The sequence below is a fragment of the Meleagris gallopavo genome, chromosome 1 (genome assembly GCF_000146605.3).
Source record: "Meleagris gallopavo isolate NT-WF06-2002-E0010 breed Aviagen turkey brand Nicholas breeding stock chromosome 1, Turkey_5.1, whole genome shotgun sequence".
NCBI lineage: Eukaryota > Metazoa > Chordata > Aves > Galliformes > Phasianidae > Meleagris > Meleagris gallopavo.
The window spans coordinates 140,962,336-140,981,214 of record NC_015011.2 but is presented as its reverse complement, the minus strand read 5'-3'; the positions used below and the strand labels follow the sequence as shown (position 1 = coordinate 140,981,214).

Genomic DNA, 18,879 nt, shown 5'->3' with positions numbered 1-18,879 from the left:
AAAAAAAAAAAAAAAAGGTTGAAAACTGTGCCAGATAATGAAAAATCACGCTGAATCATTGTTGGAGGTAGGCTCCCTTTCTAGGATAGAATATTTATTTGGCAGAGATGCACTGCGTAATGTAGTGCAAAAGCTGCATGGAAACAAAATTAGTGAGCCAGAGGTTTCTTTCTGTGGATGCTAAGAAGACATCCCTTGTCAGTGAGCTGTGCTGGTGAACTGGTAATGGTGGAGCCTTCTGTCAACATGGGACGTTCCTTGAGGTTCTCTTGCTTCTTAAAGGACTCTGTGAGGAACCATAGCAAGGCTGGGAACCTTGTTTTTCTCTATTAGTGACATTGCTCTGACTTTTTCTAGACCTTCCATGGCCTATTCTCACAGTCCTTGACCTACCATTGGGATCGCATTAGGCTTTGTATTCTAGAGCAGAGCTAGTCCCTGAAGGAAACATGATATTGAGGCCATATAATTGGGGTCATCTTGTACCCCTTCTTCTTTCCTGCTTCACTGAGCCCCAAGCAAGGTGGAAGTGCAAAAGGGCTGGGGGAGACTGGAAGGAACAAAAGAGAAAGTGCTGATATGGCCAAGAGGGAAGGGTGCTCAGCAGGTGGTGAGCTGCTCATCTGCTCCTCGTCTTCCACACAGTTCTGACAGCCCGATTTGCAAGTATATAAAGTTAGCATAACGTACTGCAAACTAGGTTGTATCACAGTATCTGTTTCCATTGTGGTCTCGTTGCATTTTCCAAGAGAGAAGGACTATTTCTCTTTTCTCATTGTGTGGTACCACAGCTGGACTGTCTTCCTTACCCCAGCAGGTGATTAATCTCTGTATTTTGAAAAGTGTGAAGTTTGCCTGGTTTTCCTGTCCTTATATGATATATAAAAATATATTGAGGACAGTATTGCTTCATGCTAAGGGTGCTTGGTGGTATATCAGTTTTAAGTACATATATCATAATGCGTACACGCAACAGCTGTTACTTGCAAGTGATACAGTCGTCTTTGCCTTTCTTCCCTTATCAGATATAAGAAACGTTTCTATCTAAACATGGGTGAAACAGAGCAGAGGCCAACAGCAGGATCCCGGTTAGGAGCTCAGGAGAATGCTGGGATCAGTACCTTGGAGCATGGACAGAAACCACCTCTGATACCTCCAGGAAAACTCATCTCCATCAAAATTCAGATGCTGGATGACACGCAAGAAACTTTTGAAGTTCCGGTAAGGATATGAGGGTTGGGTGGCTAAGGATTGTTGAAACATTTCTCAAAATGCATGGTTTAAAACCAGTTCTCTTTTTATTTCTGCTCTGCAATTTTTTGGTTAATGGATTCTTCTAGTAGAGAAGATGGCAGCTATATCAGTGTTAAATATATGATGAATGCAACAGAATAATGTTAAACAGTTAAGTGAATTGTAAATTACAGTTAGTATTTGGTTTCTGCTTGAACAGCTTCAAAGGAAGTGATTGTCTTTGGTGTTTTTTTCTCTGTTCACATATTACATCACTGGCTTCCCCTACTTTCTGAATACTTGATGTATTTCCTTGGTGTTCTTGTGCTCTTGATCTAGTAAACTATAGCACTAGATGACTTTTATTTTCCAGCCCTCTGGCAATTACTGACAGTGGTAACTTGAAATCATCAAAGTTATCACCAGTTTATCACTCATACAGGCACCAAGTGCTCATACACGCAATGAGGGCAGGGAAAGAATCAAAGCTACCCCATCTAAAGTTTCTCTCTGCGTTCACATCTGCTGATGTTAATCTAGGTTTGTACTTGCCAAGTGCGCAAACAGTTACTATTGCTCTTCTGTCTGTGTTCGTGATCAGAGCAATAAGTTTGAATTAATTTTGATACAGTAACACAGTAACAGTGATGTTTTATACTATCTAACTGTTAGCAACCATTAATGACTTTAACATGCTGCACTCAGGTGATAAACACGGTAAGACTGTTGAACACCGTTGCTGTTATGAAAGAGGAATGTATGTGTTCCAAAGTTCTCGACATTCAGTGAATAGGAAACTGGAAACCTGAGTTCAAATTTCATCCTTTGTTACGTGCGTTTTATGTTGCCATAGTAACCTCCATGCCTTCTTTGGCTCAGTTTTCCCTTTTGTGAAATGAGGAGTAACCATCGAGATGTGTAGAGCTCACATGTGTACTGCTGTATAAAATTGCTTATGCTCACTGGTGAAATGTTATCCCTGTATTAAAGCTGAAAGAGTTATGATTAGGAAAATCCACATAAAAATTCAGTTTTCCTTGTTTGTAAGGTGTTTTTTGTTTTGTGGGTGTGTACATGCGCGTGCCTTTTGAGCTGCTCTCTGCTGCTGTTTGTGATCTGACTGGAACTGCATAGGCAGTCTTAGAATTTCTTGCAGTAGAAAGAAAACTCTCCAGACACGTATTTGTAAACAGCATTGTCACAAATTGAAAGGGTCACCTGTATAGCAGCTTGTTATGGTTTTGCACCCTTCAGAATGCCTGCTGCATATCTACAGTGAGCAGAGTAAAATCAGTAGTTTTGGAGTACAAATTACTGTCCGAAAATACAGCTCTCGTTTAAAATATCACATTCTGATGAGAATTTTGCAGCATGTTGTATATACTACAAATTCCGAGAAATGACAGAGAGGTGATGATTTTATTTTCCTAGCTGTTAAAAGCTTTCAAAAACTCTTGGGAAATAACACAATTAATTAAAGTTTATAATGCTCTTTAACAAACATTTACTAAGAGCTATTTTCAGATCAAATCCCAATCATTAAATTGTGTAGAAGGAAGCGTGAGTAACAGGTGGCTGCAGTACAGCTGTATAACTCTAGCTTTGCTTCTGGCAGTTTGAGAAAACATTTTTTTTCCACCTTCAGTATTAGAAGACTCCCAGATTTCTCTCTGTTTATAAACATAAGTGGCTTCTGGAAGACCTAGGTTGTAACAACCATTCAGATCACTTCAGTGTGAATATTTCCTCAGACATTTACTTCATAACTACGTCCATTCAATGAGAGTCCAATTGGTTTTAAAATCAGAACTTCTGAAATATGCAGAATATTTGGAGCAGATTCCTGAAGCTTTTCGTCTCCAAGTTATGCGTAGCCAAATGGAACTATAAACATGATTTTCAGCCTACTCTAAAAGGCATTAATTTTTTAGTTCCATCTCATAGAAGTGGATTTTTTTTCCAATACATACAAATTTTTTATTCATGTTGAAAAAGCCATGTTCTCATTCATAAGCATGCTTTTTTTCTTTTTTTTTTTGTTACCAGATTGGTGCAGTATACAGAGAAAAAAGAAAGTGATGCCATTTCAACAAAATATTTTAGGAGCAGCAAGTATGGCTATGGCAGGAGATGTTAAATGTATATATCTGAGCACATCTGTGCGTTTGCTTTTTAGTGAAGTAAAAGCTTTTTGCACTACTGGGGGTCTGAACTGCTTTTTCTGAAACTTCAGCTCCTGGCTAAACCTTCCAAATACAGTATGAGGATAAACTGATAAGCTATTGTTTCTCACAGCTTCAGAAGTTTTGCTGGATGTTATTTTCTCTGTTAGCAAATAGACCAAACTTTGACTGGTTTTATGGCTGCTTACTCTGTACTTTGTAGGAAGGCATGAATTTTGTTATGCCACTTTACTGTTTGCTTGTGAACTCTGTAAAAATAGAAACCAACACCGGTGCTTCTCCTTGCTGACCTCCGAGACAGAAGTAAAATAATTGGGACTATCCATCTGCCTAGTCCTCCTTCCTTGCTACTCCTAGAATTTCTTTTGTTGTATCATCAGCCTACCCATTAGTTAAAATTGGAACAGAGTCTTAGCCCATGTGATCTTTTTCATGTCTTGTTCTATGGGTTTTGTGTTTTAATTATCTTCTAGTGGACAAGATTAAATCCCATTGCACTTAGGCAATACCTTTTCTCCCACCATATGCAAATAACCGATGTTATTAGAGCAGAATCTTTGAGATTTGTCTGCTCTGTACATAACAGCAGAAAAGCATGCCTACTTCCATGCTTCTCACCAGTGCTGCTGGTTAAAAGTGAAGTAACTACTGCTGTTTCACCTTCACTACGGAGAAGCCTTGACCAGCTTTTGTGTTTTGGTGCTATCTAATTATACCATGTCCAGCTTGTATTAGTATGGGCCTGTAAATCTGTCCTGGACTCCTAGACAAGAGTTGGCTTCGGCTGCAGTAATAGGTGGTTGGTGCCTGAAAATCAGGCCTCTTGCTCAAGGCTAATGCCCACACGGTGCTTGGAGCTGTTGGCCATGGTGGTGGCTCTATGAATGGGCTGCATGCAAATGTGTAATCAATTTCTGTTTCTTTCTTTTTTTTTTTTTTTTTCTTTTATCTTTTAAGTATGTCTTCTGATTAGGCTATGTTTGCTGAAAAATTAAAAAATTAGTTAGGCACGTTAATTGGAGGTGCTCGGAGATCCAAAATTCGGCTGATGATTGGCTGTTATGACTATCTGATGGAATAAGCAAATGCAGTCCTTTTTTTCACTATGTGAGTGGACAACAGCTTTCACCAAAATGACTAACGTAAAGGAGGAAGAGCATTTTTTCACATTGGTACACATAATGATAATTGTATCCAGGTAGATCTAGGGCATTTTTTGAAAGGTTGACACTTCAACTGTATGGCTTACGAAACACAACAAATAGAGGTTTTGTATTATATAAGAGATGTAGGAATGTACAGTTCTGCTTGTATTGTGTTCAGTTTTATATTTAGTTAGTTTGAAGAGAATGGAGTTGATTTTATTAAAGCAACAAGAATAATGTATTTTCCTATATATTTTTTTTAACCTGATCTCTCCTTTAGGTTCAAATCAGTTTATATAATAAGAAGTTAAGTTTTAAAGGACAGCAAAAATAGCTGATGGTTGTATTTACTGAAGATCATTCTGGAAAAAAAAATAAAATACCAACATCTTAACGTTTATGCCACTACGAAATTGATATTATTTCTGGCGCTGAAGCGTTAATAAAAATGAACAGAATCTGCTTGAAAACTACTCTTAAGCAGAAAGAATCAGTGCTGTTCCTTTCCAAGTGATGCTGAAGGTGTTACTGATTCTCATGTGAAGCTGCTGTGATGAGTCAGTGACTCAGACCAGGTTTAACCATGACTGATGTGATGCCTGTCACCGGTCGTATCAGAGTCTGGGAGTGAATGGTGCTGATTTGACTGGAATGATACTGTTGGTGCTAAACAGAAAGTCAGAGCTGTTTTTTTTTTCCTTTAGCATCAAAGGTGAGATCAAAGTATATCACAGGAGGTGAGGGTTTTTCTCTCAGTAAAGCTCTGGTCTCTTTAATCAAAAGCAAACCACACTCCTCTTTATTGTGTCTGAAAGAAAATAGTTGCTTCCTTGTTGTGGCTGTCTTTTGGAAAGACCAAAACATGCTTGCCTGTCAGATTACCGCAGTTTATTAAACATCTGTTTTCTGTCTCATGTAAACTGTCTTTCCCTCAGAATGTGTTCAAGCTTAGTGAAATACGCAGGCTTGGAAAATGTCATTCACTTTGAGGGATTAACACCTGGTTTATTAAAGGAAAGGAGTCTCTTAATAGAAAGCGGGTGAGGGTATAATCCTTAGTAAACATCAGCTGTAAACATTTCGTTTCTATTTGCTTTCTCAGAAGAGGAGAAAGACTTCTTTTAGAAGATCTGAGAATAAAGACCAAACGGTCTTGGTCTACGAGTATTTATCTTCCACTGGAGTTCAGATGTTGTGTGTTGGCAGGGAATTTCTGTGCCTCATGCTCAGTCTTTTGAAGAAAAAAAGACCTCATAATCCTGCTTGGGCTGTATTTCTTAAGGCTCATGGTCTGGTGTGGGGATTTTGGTTGGTTGGTTTTGTTTGTTTGTGCAACCATATAAAGGTGGCTCATATTCCCTTTGTGGGGAAAGTACCTTCTGTTAAGGGTACTCCCAGCCAACTTCAGGCTGGTGTAATTATGTCAGGAAAAGTTTCATGTTAAAAGCTCTCAATACTTAACAACAAACATTATGTGTGCTGTCTTAAAATTTGCGCAGATATCGTGTTAGTCTGTTAAGAAATTTCAGCTACATTTTATAAATGCATACGTTATTTTCCATAACATTTATGGGCTGTGCTAATTGCTCCATCCTAGATATTTACCCCTCTCCTCAATACACATATTATAACCATTAAAGTTTCTCAGAACAAAACAGCGATTTCAAAAGGACGTCAGACAATAAGGCACTGCAGAAACATGAAACAGTGTTTTATGCTTTCTTAGGCAGCTTCAACTGTTATATGAAGTGCATTTTTTTGCAGCTTAGGAAATGAACAGCAGGTCGGATGTCAGTTATTCATCACCCTGAGACTTTCTTTTCTTCACATGACTGAAATTATTTGCCTATCACTGTCAGTCTATTTGCAGTGGAAATCAAGCATTTAAACATTAACTGATTGTCACACCAACCCCACTGGATGTTCTGAAGTTGTAAGGAAAACATTTTTTTTCTAATTCTGGAACACGTCAGTTACGTTTTTCACAGAAGAGTATTAGGGAACACCCAGTAAACTGATTTTTTTTTTCCAAAGATGATTAGAATGTCCTTGTTGAAAGGCAGGAATGAGGTGAGGATTGTCTGGGTGAGGAGTTACGAGATATGGCTTAGAAGCTTTTGGTAGCAATGGTAATGGAAGGACGGCTGGACTAGATGTTCTTGTAGATCCTTTCCAACCTTGTGATTCTATGATTCTATGAATTTTTGGTTACTTGTGGTAATAATTTATGTCTTTTTGAAAATAGAAAATTATTTGGAAGCAAAATTCTATAACCTGAAGAAGCAGACTGTTTTAAAATGCTGGGTTTTTTTAAATGTTTGTTTTTCATAGTTTGCTGGTTTTATTGTTACAGTATTCTGTAGAATGAACACAATGAGTGGAAATGTAATTGTAATTGCTAACAAATCCAGTGCATTTTCAGACTGAGCGGGTGAGTGGGTCGTTACTGAAGTGTAGAGAGAGATGCAGCAGAGTCCTTATAGCTCTCTACAATTACCTGAAAAGAGGTTATGGCAAAGTGGGGGTTGGCCTCTTCTCCCATGTAGCTAGCAGTAGAACTAGAGGGAATGACCTCAAGTTGCACCAGGGGAGGTTCAGGTTGGATATTAGGAAAATTTCTTCTCCGAACAGTGGTCAGGTGCTGGAACGGGCTGCCCAGGGAGGTGGTGGAGTCACTGTCCCTGGAGATGATCATGAAACATTTATATGTTGTACTAAGGGACATGGCTTATTGGGGAAATACTGATGGTAGGTGGATGGTTGGACTGGATGGTCTTGGAGGTCTTTTTCAGCCTTGGTTGATTGGTGATTCTATGATTCTCTGATTTTCTGCTCACGGTGTATCGGGAGGGATGTTCTTATGTGGGTCAGAGGAAGGAGGGGAGCTGAGCTGTTTCTGCTTCCTTCTTTCCCTCTGAGAGTGAGAGTTGTCTGTTCTGGCTTTAAAGATTTTAAAACTTGATGTCAGACTCTCAACTAATCACTCATTGCTTCCTAGTTAAGGGTGAAAACATGGTGAAAACATGGTACCTTCAACAGGCTGTTCATCATCCCCGACTCAGATTCGTGTTTTAGGACAAGATTAATTGCTCCCTGGAGTTGCTTGTATATCCCTGTAAGGGGAGCATAGGGCAATTGCTTGATCTTCATTTATCATCTAGGCACCTAAGTTGTTGCACACCTTCCCTTGTTTCCTTTTAACCCCTATCCATGGGAAGCAGTGAGTCTTCTCTGTGTCTGGTAGGTGGCCTGCTATGCTGGTGGATACGTAATACCTGCCATAGTGCTGCTTTACTCTCTCCTGGTTGTAACAGGGAAGCTGCAAAGCAAAGCATGCTTTGGAGGAATGGTGCATTAGTGCTGTGCTGCAGTGGTGCAAACGCATGCCACCATTAATTTACTTAAGCCCATTCTTTGCTCAAAAAGGTGGTCAAGCTTAGGTTATTTTCCTTAAGCTCTGTATGAAAAGCAGTTGTCTTTGCTTCTAGCCATATGCTCTACAAGGACATAATAAATGAGCTAGATAAGCTTTGGGTGAAAATAGCTGCCTTCCCCCTTCCTCCCCCCACCCTTCCCCTGAGCATGATTGTTTAAATAGCCGTGTTGTCTGCAGCTAAGGAATGGCAGTGTAAGGATGATGCTTTGCAAGAGTACAGTCTCATGTTAGACTTAAGGCATTTCAAAGCACACACAGCTTATGCTCTTGCACTAAAACTTGAGCAAAAGATCAAGGAACTTGGGATCAGATGTGAAGCATCACTGGTATGTGATTGTATCACGCAGCTCAATGAATGGCCATTCAGAGCACTGAATTTCAGTAACTTGGATTTCAGGTAAAAGCAAATCTCCCTGTAACTTATTCTCTCGCCTGTTTGAGAGTTGAAGGTACTTTTATCACAGAATCCCTTTTCAGTTGCTGTCTTCCATTGTTTTGAACAGAGTGGAAAGCAGTTTGTATAAACAAAGGCTTGAGCAATGCAGAATAAAATAGTAGCAAAATTTTATAAATTGTCCATTCCTTCTGCTTTCAGTGCATTGTTGTTGGATATGGTCACGTGTTAACAATTTTTGCCTGATGCTAACACAAGCTGTTGAAGTGCCTCTCTCCAGGTTTGTCTGCTCTTGGTTCTTTGCTCTGCATGCAGTCTTTCTGTGCCATTTAGCTTGGGATATTAGTCTGTGGGCTTTATGCCCGTGTGATTATCAGGCTTCATCCTGTGCTTTTTCTTTTCTCAGACCTCAGCTCTGCCACAAGCTCTCTCTAGCTCCCTGTGTCTGCAGGATGCCTGGGCAGCTGAGCTGATGGAGCTGCAGCCTCAGCAGCTGCTGGAGGTGATGTTGACCCATCTCCCTGCTGCACTGGCAGAGATGCTTGTCTGGGCCTGTGCTAAAGCTGCTCACAGGGCCAATCCTGCATAAAAAGCTTCATTTTCATTAGCTTAGATGGAACCAGCAGCTTACTACAATATGAGGTTGATGCCTGTGTTGGTACAGCAGAGGGGGAGGAAAGATGCAGGGTTGTCCTGGCAGTGCTTCAGATTTGAGCGAAGCTGCTGTAGTCATACAAAGCTGCAAAGATGAAAGAGAGAACAAATGTGCTATGGTACTCCAACCATTATAATGTATAAGTATCTGACTTTATATTGGTTTGCATTCTAGTGCTTCTTTGCTTGGCAATTAAACATACCTTTATTGCTTATCCTCCTTGTCCTCTTTGCCTTTCTGCAGCTCCTTTGCAACTAGTGGTTCAATGCCTTGTTATTGATATTCTCCAGACTAATGGGAGATAGCAGTGCAGAAAAATTTTTGAGTCCTGATCATATCTCCTCCTAGGTCTTCAACCACCTTCACTGTGACAGTGACTTCCTTCTTTAGTACAATGTCAGGATGCTGTTACTACAAATCACATGTTAGGCTGTTCAGGGGAGCAAGAGTCCATCACTTTAGATGTGCACAAAACTGAAGAATTTCTCTGTAATGAGATAATTAAGTTCTCATCCACATTCATCTGCAAGACGAATCTGGTACTCTCTAAAGGGGTTCCAACCAGTTCCCAGGTTTAAAGAACTTTAGAAGGCTTAGTAGTGGGCTGCTTAGCTGTCAACTTGTCTCCATTGCTCCAATGGGATGCCTTGACAAGGCTGTGATTACAGCACGTACACACAATTAAATATTGCTTTTTACATGACAGTGCATAAATCACATAAAACGCATGGCTGGAAATGTCTGCCAAGGTCTTTGTAGCTATCTGAATAAGGCTACTGTGTTAAAGTCATTCCTGGATAAATATGTCAATTTTGAATAAAAAGTGATGCACGAGTGCCTGGTAACAAATATAAACAGCAGCAGCAGAAGTAGATTACAATATCTCTCTTTCTTATTCACACCCCTTAAAAGGAGGCTTTAACTGATAGAAATTGCACAAACATAACACTGCCAGAATATAAATAGCAAATTGTGAATTATGACTTAGTTCCAATTTGCTTTTTGATGGCCTGCTGGCAGATGCAAATATTCATGGAATCGTAGAATCAACAAGATTGGGAAAGACCTCCAAGATCATCCAGTTCCAACTGTCCACCTACCACCAGTATTTCCCCACTAAACCATGTCCCTCGGTACAACATCTCAGTATTTCTTGAACACCTCCAGGGACGATGATTCCACCACCTCCCTGGGCAGCCCGTTCCAGTGCCTCCATTCTTTTGGAGAGGAAATTTTTCCTAATATCCAGCCTGAATCTCCCCTGGCAGAATGTGAGGCCATTCCCTCTCATCCTATCACTAATTAAGTGGAAGAAGAGGCCAACCCCACCTTGCCATAACCTTCCCTCAGATAATTGTAGAGGACAGTCAGGTCTCCCCTGAGCCTCCTCTTCTCCAAACTAAACAATCTCAGTTCCCTCAGCAGCTCCTCATAAGGTTTGTGCAGGCCCCTCGCCAGCTTTGCTGCCCTTCTCTGGACACGCTTGAGGGCCTCATTTCTTTCTTGTAGTGAGGGGCTCAAAACTGAACACAGTACTCAAGGTGTGGCCTCTTCAGTGCTGAGTACAGAGAGGTAATCACCTTCCTGCTCCAGCTGGCAACACTATTTCTGTTACAGGCTAGGATGCCCTTGGATTTTTTGGATGTACATGGGCAAGATATTCATGCAATACACAGCAGCAGGCAGTTTTTTTCCTTATTTCTTTCTTTCAGTGTTGCCTTCTCACCTTGTTTTCTGATTGATCCTGGAGTCCTTTCTTTTGATCTTCAATTTACTTTGCTTTTATAAGTCTGGTGCTGCTCTCATACCATAATACCTTCATGTGGTTCTCAGTGAGCTTATTTGAAATAATCTCCATTTAGTAGATGATGGACAGTATTTGTGTTTGGATGCTGTGTAGTTTTCAGAAGCTTGTTTTTAATGAATAAAGGGGACATTTTTTGCTTTTAAAGGACTCTCGGTATTTTAGTGTTTCTTTACATATTACTGATGCTTGGTTTTATTCCCTTCTGTCCTCTAACTGCCATCTCATCTAACCCTTGTTAGATGAACTGTTGTTCATAAATGAGATGTTTTAAGCTTGCTTCTGTTCTAGAGTTTGTCAAACCATTCAGGTTTTTAATTGGACCCTTTAATTAGACCCTTGAAGGTCTATGGAAACATCTAAAACTAAAATTCAAGATGATTGGAATAGCACATTCAAGCTGAATGAAGCAGTCTGAAGAAGAGCAAGGTAGAAACATCAGGCTGCAGGAAAGCAGGATTTGTGAACAGGGGGGGACTTCATAGCTGTAGCTGCTTAAAAAAGTCAACAACAGCAAAAAAAAAACAATGCTGAAAATGTCGAGAAATCCTTCTAGATTTATACCAGATGTGGAATTTCAAACTTTTTGAACTAAGTCAAACTGGATTGCTGTTAATAGTAAAACAGAATTAAGAGAGGATAGTCTTGTTTCACTTAACATAAGCTGAGTCTTTGGAACTGCATTGCTGTTCCTTTTTGTGTCTGTTTCATGAAATAAATAACTTTGAACAGGTATATACCTTTCAGAAGAAAGGTCACCTCTCTGCAGAGCATTTCCAATCTGTACTACTTACATTTCGTTAGAGGGAAGATCACATATGCACAGTTTAGCCAGGAGAAGTGGAAAAGGTTACAGAGGAAACAGTTCAGCATTTTCCTGGGCTTAGGGAATGATCCTTTGATGGGTCAGTTAACACCTTTGCTGTACTGAACTGCCTTGGTTCCTAAATAGATGTGGCTGTGTTTCAAACATAAATGTGATGTCATTTGGAAAATGAGAAGGGCTTATTTCAGAGTCAGAGATCTCTTGGAATATGGACTCAGAAGATTTCATCACATCTCCAAAAAAAAAAAGGCAATCAACTACGTATATGATGTATTTGAACCTGTAAAAATGTTTGAAAAAGACTGAGATTAGAGAAGAGTTCAACAGCAAAATTATGACAGATTAACGTGTAGTGCAAAGAGTTTCTTCAGAACTAAGTGGTTGTATATATTTTGATTTATTTTTTATTTTTCCTACTCTGCACTTCTTTAATGTAGGATGGAATTTCTCACGATGATGAAAGACAATTCTCTTTTACAGTTAACGTAAAAGTTACGTTTTTCTAAACCCACAACCTCAGTATGCCCACAGAGCACAGTATTCTGTAGATGAGCACTGATGAAACAGTGTTCTCATACTTTGGTTCTAGTGAGTGTTGTTGTAATGCTAATTTTGTCCCCCTGTTGGTTTATGCAGTTTGTTATGTGCTGCACGTCTGCAGAGTTGGTAGAATAAGGTTTGCGTCTGTGTGGCTAAGCTGATGCTTACTTTCAGACTCTGCATAAACAAAACCTTATAACGTGCTGCCTATTTGCCATTGTGTCGTTTAACACTAATAAATGGGCTGGTACACACACAGGTGTTTCTCCAGTATGACACTGACTTTTTATAAACATCTGTAAACCTTTGGGCTGGGTTATTGCTTTCAACTTCTCACATTGGTATTTATCATGGGAACACAGGAACGTGCCTTTTTAGTCCGGAGGAGGCTCAGAGGAGACATTATCACTCTCTACAATAACCTGAAAGGAGGTTGTGGCAAGGTGGGAGTTGGCCTCTTCTCCTACATAACAGCGATAGGACGAAAGGGAATGACCTCACGTTGTGACAGGGGAAGTTCAAGTTGGATGTTAAGAATTTCTTCTCTGGAAGAGTGGAGAGGCACTGGAACAGGCTACCAGGGAGGTGCTGGAGTCACCATCCCTGTAAGGGTTGAAGGAAAGGGTGGATGTAGCATGTAAGTACATGGCTAGTGGGCAATATTGCTGGTAGGTGGATGGTTGCACTAGATGGTCTTAGAGGTCTTTTCCAACCTTAATGAGTCTATGATGGTATGACTATACAATAAGGAAAAAAAAACAACAAACAGAGCTTGAGACATCACTAGAATTTTACTGAGAGTTAAACTGAAAATTAACTCCTTCAGCACTCTTAAGAAGTTCATTAATTCACTGGCAAAGGCCCCTTAATTTCTTGAAGATTGAAATTTTTGATGAAATGGCACTTGTCAGTCTGACCATAAAGTAGTATAAAAGGACCAAATAACTTAAGCTAATGCTTTTTATTTGGTTCATGTCTTATCATGTTAACATTTAAATTTTCCTTTTCTGATGAGGCAGCTGTTTTAACAGGAGATGCTTGTTTTGGGTTTGCCTGGCTAGTTTGATAGCGAATTGTGTCATTCAAGGAAATAAGTAACTTATGCCCCACTTCCACAAACATCTGAGCACTACTTACAGGAAACTTATAGATATTAGATCCTTTATAGATATTAGATCCACTTGTTGGTATTTCTCAGGTGAACAGAAGTTACCAATGGCTTTGGCTTTCATTTTTCATTTCACTTTCTTTCACCTACTCTAAAGTGATCCATTTGTTTCCTTAATCTCTGTTTTGTAAGGTTTGAGCTGTTCTACTTAAATTACAAAACACAAAAATGAACCAGTTATTATTGGGAATGCTTGTGTTCTAGTGAACAATAATCTCTTCAGTCACAGTCTGAGTAGCAAATTGATTTGTGAAGAAGATGAGTCTCTTTGTAGGAGGGTAAGTCTGCTTGGTGATTGCTGCAAAGACATGATGGAAGAATGAGGGGAGAGCTGGGTGAGTAGGGCATCTTGAGAAACCAAAAAATCGATACATTTATAAAAATGCAACTTTCCAGATTTATTTATTTTTCCATGTATTTGATGCACTGGTGATCTAATGCATCCACGCCCTAAACAGCACAGCATGACACATCCCTTCAAGGAGAAGCACTACAAAGCAGCAGTAACTGCACAGTGCAGTGAAGTGCCAGAACTAGAGCAGGGATCCCTTCCTCATTCCCATGTTTAGTTGCCTCCTATCAGATATTTAGGCGCAGCAGAGAGTTAATGAGAGTTAGCTCTTAAAAATTGCTGCTAATTGCAAGTCTGTTATGTTAATATGATTAATTTGAACTGAAAGCTGTAGCTAAGATACTGTTAAGGCACAGTTGTTTATACAGCTATATAGTTGCATGTGCAGTCATAGCATAACTTCCTGTGCCACATGTGCAATGGCAGAAAGAGAGTGACTGGCTGACTTTATTTCTGGCAGATTCAATATAGATATCAGAAGAAAGATCTTTTACAAATTACAACGTTTAAGCTTATACTGGGGGGGGTGGGGGAGGAAACATCTTCAATAAAAATGCCCAAAACAACCAAATCATAGAATCTAAGAATGGTTTGGGTTGGAAGGCATCTTTAAGATCATGTAGTTCCAACCGCTCTGCTACAGGCAGGGATGCCTCCCTCTAGACCAGGTTGCTCACAGCCCCATCCAGCCTGGCCTTGAATGCTTCCAGGGAGGGGGCATCCACAGCCTCACTGGGCAACCTGTTCCAGTGTCTCACCACCCTCACAGTGAAGAATTTCTCCCTAATATCTAGTCTAAATCTACCCTCTTCCAGTTTAAAGCCATTTCCTCTGATCCTGTCGTTACCTGCCCTTAGAAAAAGTCCCTCTCAGCTTTCCTGTGGGCCCCCTTCAGGTGCTGGAAGGCCACTATAAAGTGCCCCGGAGCCTTCTCTTCTTCAGGCTGAAGAGCCCCAGCTCTCTCAGCCTGTCCTCATAGGGGAGGTGCTCCAGACCTCTGATCAGCTTCATGGCTCTCCTGTGGACCCTCTCTAGCAACTCCATGTCCTTCTTGTATTGCGGGCCCCAGGCCTGGATGCAGTACTCCAGGTGGAGTCTCACAAGAGCAGAGGGGCAGAATCTTCTCCCTTGACCTCCTGGTCATGCTTCTCTTGATGCAACCCAGGATGTAGTTGGCCTTCTGGGCTGCAAGTGTGCATTGCTGGCTCATGTTGAGTCTTCTTTCATCAACTGATACCCTCAAGTCCTTCTCCTCAGAACTGCTCTCAAGGCATTCTCTGCACAGTCTGTATCAAAAAATCAACACAGACACCCTGAAATAATGGATGCTTAACTTTTAAAACTGAATTAAGTGATGAATTTAAAGTGATGCAAATCAGCTTAAGCCAGCTCTACACTTTTGAAGGCTGCAAGTTGCAGAGATAGTAAAACAAACCCAGGCTTCTGGGGGGGAAAAAAAAAACAAAGTGATAAAGAACAGTAGTTTGGATTTATTTAGATTTTTTTTTGGATCTGCTTGTCAGAGTGGCAGTGTAATGTTTTGAATTGTCAGGATATAGGATTTTGTCCCTAACCACGATCTGTCTGTCCCATGTGACTAGAGGGAGTTTGTCTGCTGCTTGGCTTCAATTCTGCTCACTGCCTCTCTCTGCTGCTCCAATTTTTGTACAGGAGCCCTGTGACTTTCCTAGCGCATTTAGCCTATTGCATGGCTCAACTTCTTCTTTCCTAGACTCCTGTCCTCTTTCAGCTCTTCTGGGCAGAGCTGCCATGTATATGATGCCGTGGTCCACTGACTCCTGCAGGACCAGCTGTCTTCTCCAGATGGGCAGGGAGAGTGGCAAAAGCAGCTGAAGCATGCTTTCCAGCATCCAGCTGAGCTGACCAAAAAGGTAATGCCAAATTACCAGAAAGATAAGCTGCTTGCTGTATTGGCAGCAGAAATTCCAGTCCTGACTGATCTGTGGGCCACCGCAATAAAAGGAGAATTGATGAGGCCAGCCCTGCTTCTTCTTCTCTGCTTTCATTTTCAGTTTCTCAGTGAAGCAGTGTTTGAGATAGAGATGTTGAAAGGGAATGTTCATGTTTAAAACCACATTGGAAATATTTGGGTTTTCTTGTGTTTGCTACTAGAGAGTGGAAAATTTTCCCTCGGTGGTGCAAGAAAGCTTCTATTGAGCCAAGGTTGAGCTAAGTATAATGAGAAGTCAAGAAAAGTTGTAAGTAGCTTGAAAGTTGTTTCAGTTTGCATGAACTTCTATCATGTGAGCCTTTGTCCCGGGTAGAAATGTTTAGTTTGAAGGTTAAGATGAAGGAGGTGACTTTTGATTATCCAAAGAATGAAGGCTGTGTTGGTATCCTCATTCCTGCTCCTTTTGCGTATGGTTCTTTCATCCATTTAGTCTGTGCTAGTAAAGAAAGAGGGCTGTTTGAAGAAGAAGGCACTGTGGAGCACTCTGTCTCTCATCCAGCAACAGTTGAATACTTTATGGAAGTATATTAAGTCCCTGACAGGAGAAGGTAGCCAGCTGGCTGCTGCAGCAGGATGTTCTTATTCTGCCTCACAGCCGAGGAGAAGGAGCTGGCAGCCTGCCTGCTGTGCTCACAGGGGGAGAGGGAAGGCACAGACTCCTTCAGTGTTTTAACTAGGTGGGCCCTTAACCAGAAAAATAAAGGAAAAAGCACGCTTTTCAAGTCTGTCCAGGCCACCAACTGGAAAGTGGCAAAGGACTGACTTTAGTACGCATAATTACCACCTAAAAGGCTCCATGTTTTGGGATGGCTTAAGAATCTGCCTGCTGAAAGGGCTGCAAGCGAGTAAAATAATTACACTGGTATTTGTCTTGTCTGAAACGGCACGCACAGGGGAGGTGTCCCGCTGTTGAAAATAGTGATGTAACAAGATTTAGAGTTTCGATATTCTTTCATTATCCTTTCCTCTTCTAGTGAGCCCAGTTCAAGTCCAGACGACAGTGTGGCCTACCAAGGAAGATAATTGAAAGGAAAAGAATTCACATTATAATTGGCAAGCACACCAGAGGGAGAGCACTAGAACAGGGCTCACCGTTTCATTACGCCAAGTTTTGAAACAACATGAGATACTATCCAGTTGATGATCCATTTCAAAAGAAGCTAGCAGGTGAAAACAGCTTTAAGAGATTTTCCCTCCACAACCAATTAGTGAAGAAACAGATACACATGCTGAACTACAAGTATCTCAACCAAGCCAGTCCTGAGGCTGTTGTTTTCTAGCCTGTTAGCCCCTGTGTGCTTCCTGGAATGAACTCTTGCAAGAAACTATGTGTGGATGCTCCGTTAACTGATAAAGCGAAACTCCTCATTTACATGCAGGAGTTGACAGTCCAAGAGAGGAAGTTTTCAGTACTGTAATGAAGGAATCTTGCTGGGTTGCATAGACTCAAAGTACAACCCAGATTTGAGTTCTCTGTAGATGCTGTTCAGTGACCTCTGCTATATTTTATAACAGACCTTCTCCCAGGAGCACTATAAGTTCTGAAGGTAAAGATGATATTAAAATTAAGTGCTGAGGCTCCTTTGTAGTTTTAGAGGTGTAGTTTTGGGTACTCCACAGGTATCTGAAACGTACATGTTATGGAGTCTCATGTCATCACAGAATGGTTGAGCTTGGAAAGGAGCTTCTTCGGCAGGTCATCTGGTCACACACTGCTATTCAAGCAGGGCCACCCAGAGCAGCTTGCCCAGGATCATATCCAGGTGGCTTCTGAACGCAACACAACTTCTCTGTGCAAACTCTTCCAGTGCTCTGTCACCATGTATTTATAGTTGGTTGAATGTGTAGTTGTAGTAAACCTCCATGTCCAAGACCATCCAAGACCCATGTCTCTGATTATGAAGATGGCTAAGTATCTGTGTGGTCTAAATTGAGCTTTTTAAAGGTAGGTAGGAAATACTGCTGTGAATTGCTTTCCCTGTTGTTTTTTTTTTAATTGACTTCTCATGGAGAGTTCAGAAAAAAACCAAACCTGAATGCTGGTATCAGTTTACTCTTCCTTCCCAAGCTGGAAAAAGTGAAGTAAGCTCTGATGTTTGTGTGTTCATTCACCATGAATCAAACGTGTTACTTAAAACGATGCTTTTGACCCCTATGTGAACTGATTACAGCACTGGTTTAAGACTATAGGTTATAATGGTTGCTGTTTTTAGCATGCCTTAGTTGCTGTTCGTCTACTTCACAAGATTAAAGATTATTGGACAGTGTTAGATGCAAATAACCAACATGCCTCAGAATAGCAGAACTATATACAGAGGTGGTTGAGCCTTTTGCACATTCATCTGAGGTCTGTTTTTCCTTTACTTCCATTGGGAGCAAGCAGTGTCACGCTGGAAGCAATTAAAAATGTAGAAGTACCTATGTACTTATGTGTATAATGTAGATGTAGCTACTAGCTGAGATAATGAAAGAAACTGTCAAGCATAGTGTGTTTTCTTTGCTTGCAAATTTGTTTTGCAGCTTGCAGACCTGCTTCAGCTACTAGTAGAGCTCAGTGGACAAAGGTTGTGAGAAGGGCTGGGAATTTATGGTGCTTTTTCAGTTGTTTTCAGCTGCTTAGAAAAGAGGGAAATAATACAGCTCAGCTTTCTCTTAGCAAGTTGAAGGAATTTCAGCCCTTGTTTTCAGACTTCCAACTGCTTGAGGCTTCAAAGCCATCTATGTGTGAAAGAGGGGAAGGAGGAATACACAGCAGGGCTAATCTTACCGTAAAGTAAGTGTAAGGGTTGGAACTCCAGCTGTAGGAAAACATCTGTGGTAGCAGAGAGGATATTCGAAACACATGCATTCAGTTCTCTCAGAAACAGGTAACGCATCACAAACACACTGGTTAAGCAGGATATTGATTGCATATTCAGTCCTTTAAAATCTGTGGGTGTTTTATCCATTTTCCTTCTAAAAAAGGTAGGGTGTCGGGCTTTGTGTGGTTTATTTATTTCAAAATTTGGCCATCTGTTTTATATCCGAATAACCTGTACGCAATAAGAATGTAATAAGAATAGCATTTTAAAGAATTTGTTCTAGATTTAAGAATCAGATATGAGAAAAGTTGATTAAAAAAAAAAATTACCTGTGATGTCATTTGGAAAAAAAATAAGAAACATGATAGCT

At 40.6% G+C, this 18,879-nt stretch overlaps 1 protein-coding gene across 1 annotated transcript in view; it reads left to right on the top strand.

Moving 5' to 3' along the window:
* FARP1 (FERM, ARH/RhoGEF and pleckstrin domain protein 1) overlaps nucleotides 1-18,879 on the top strand; it is a 189,735-nt gene that overhangs the window by 25,449 nt on the left and 145,407 nt on the right. Inside the window, exon 2 of the mRNA XM_010728654.3 lies at nucleotides 1,026-1,221. Within this exon, the coding sequence (XP_010726956.1) occupies nucleotides 1,051-1,221 (171 nt within the window). The 5' untranslated portion in view covers nucleotides 1,026-1,050. The remainder of the gene's footprint in view (nucleotides 1-1,025; nucleotides 1,222-18,879) is intronic.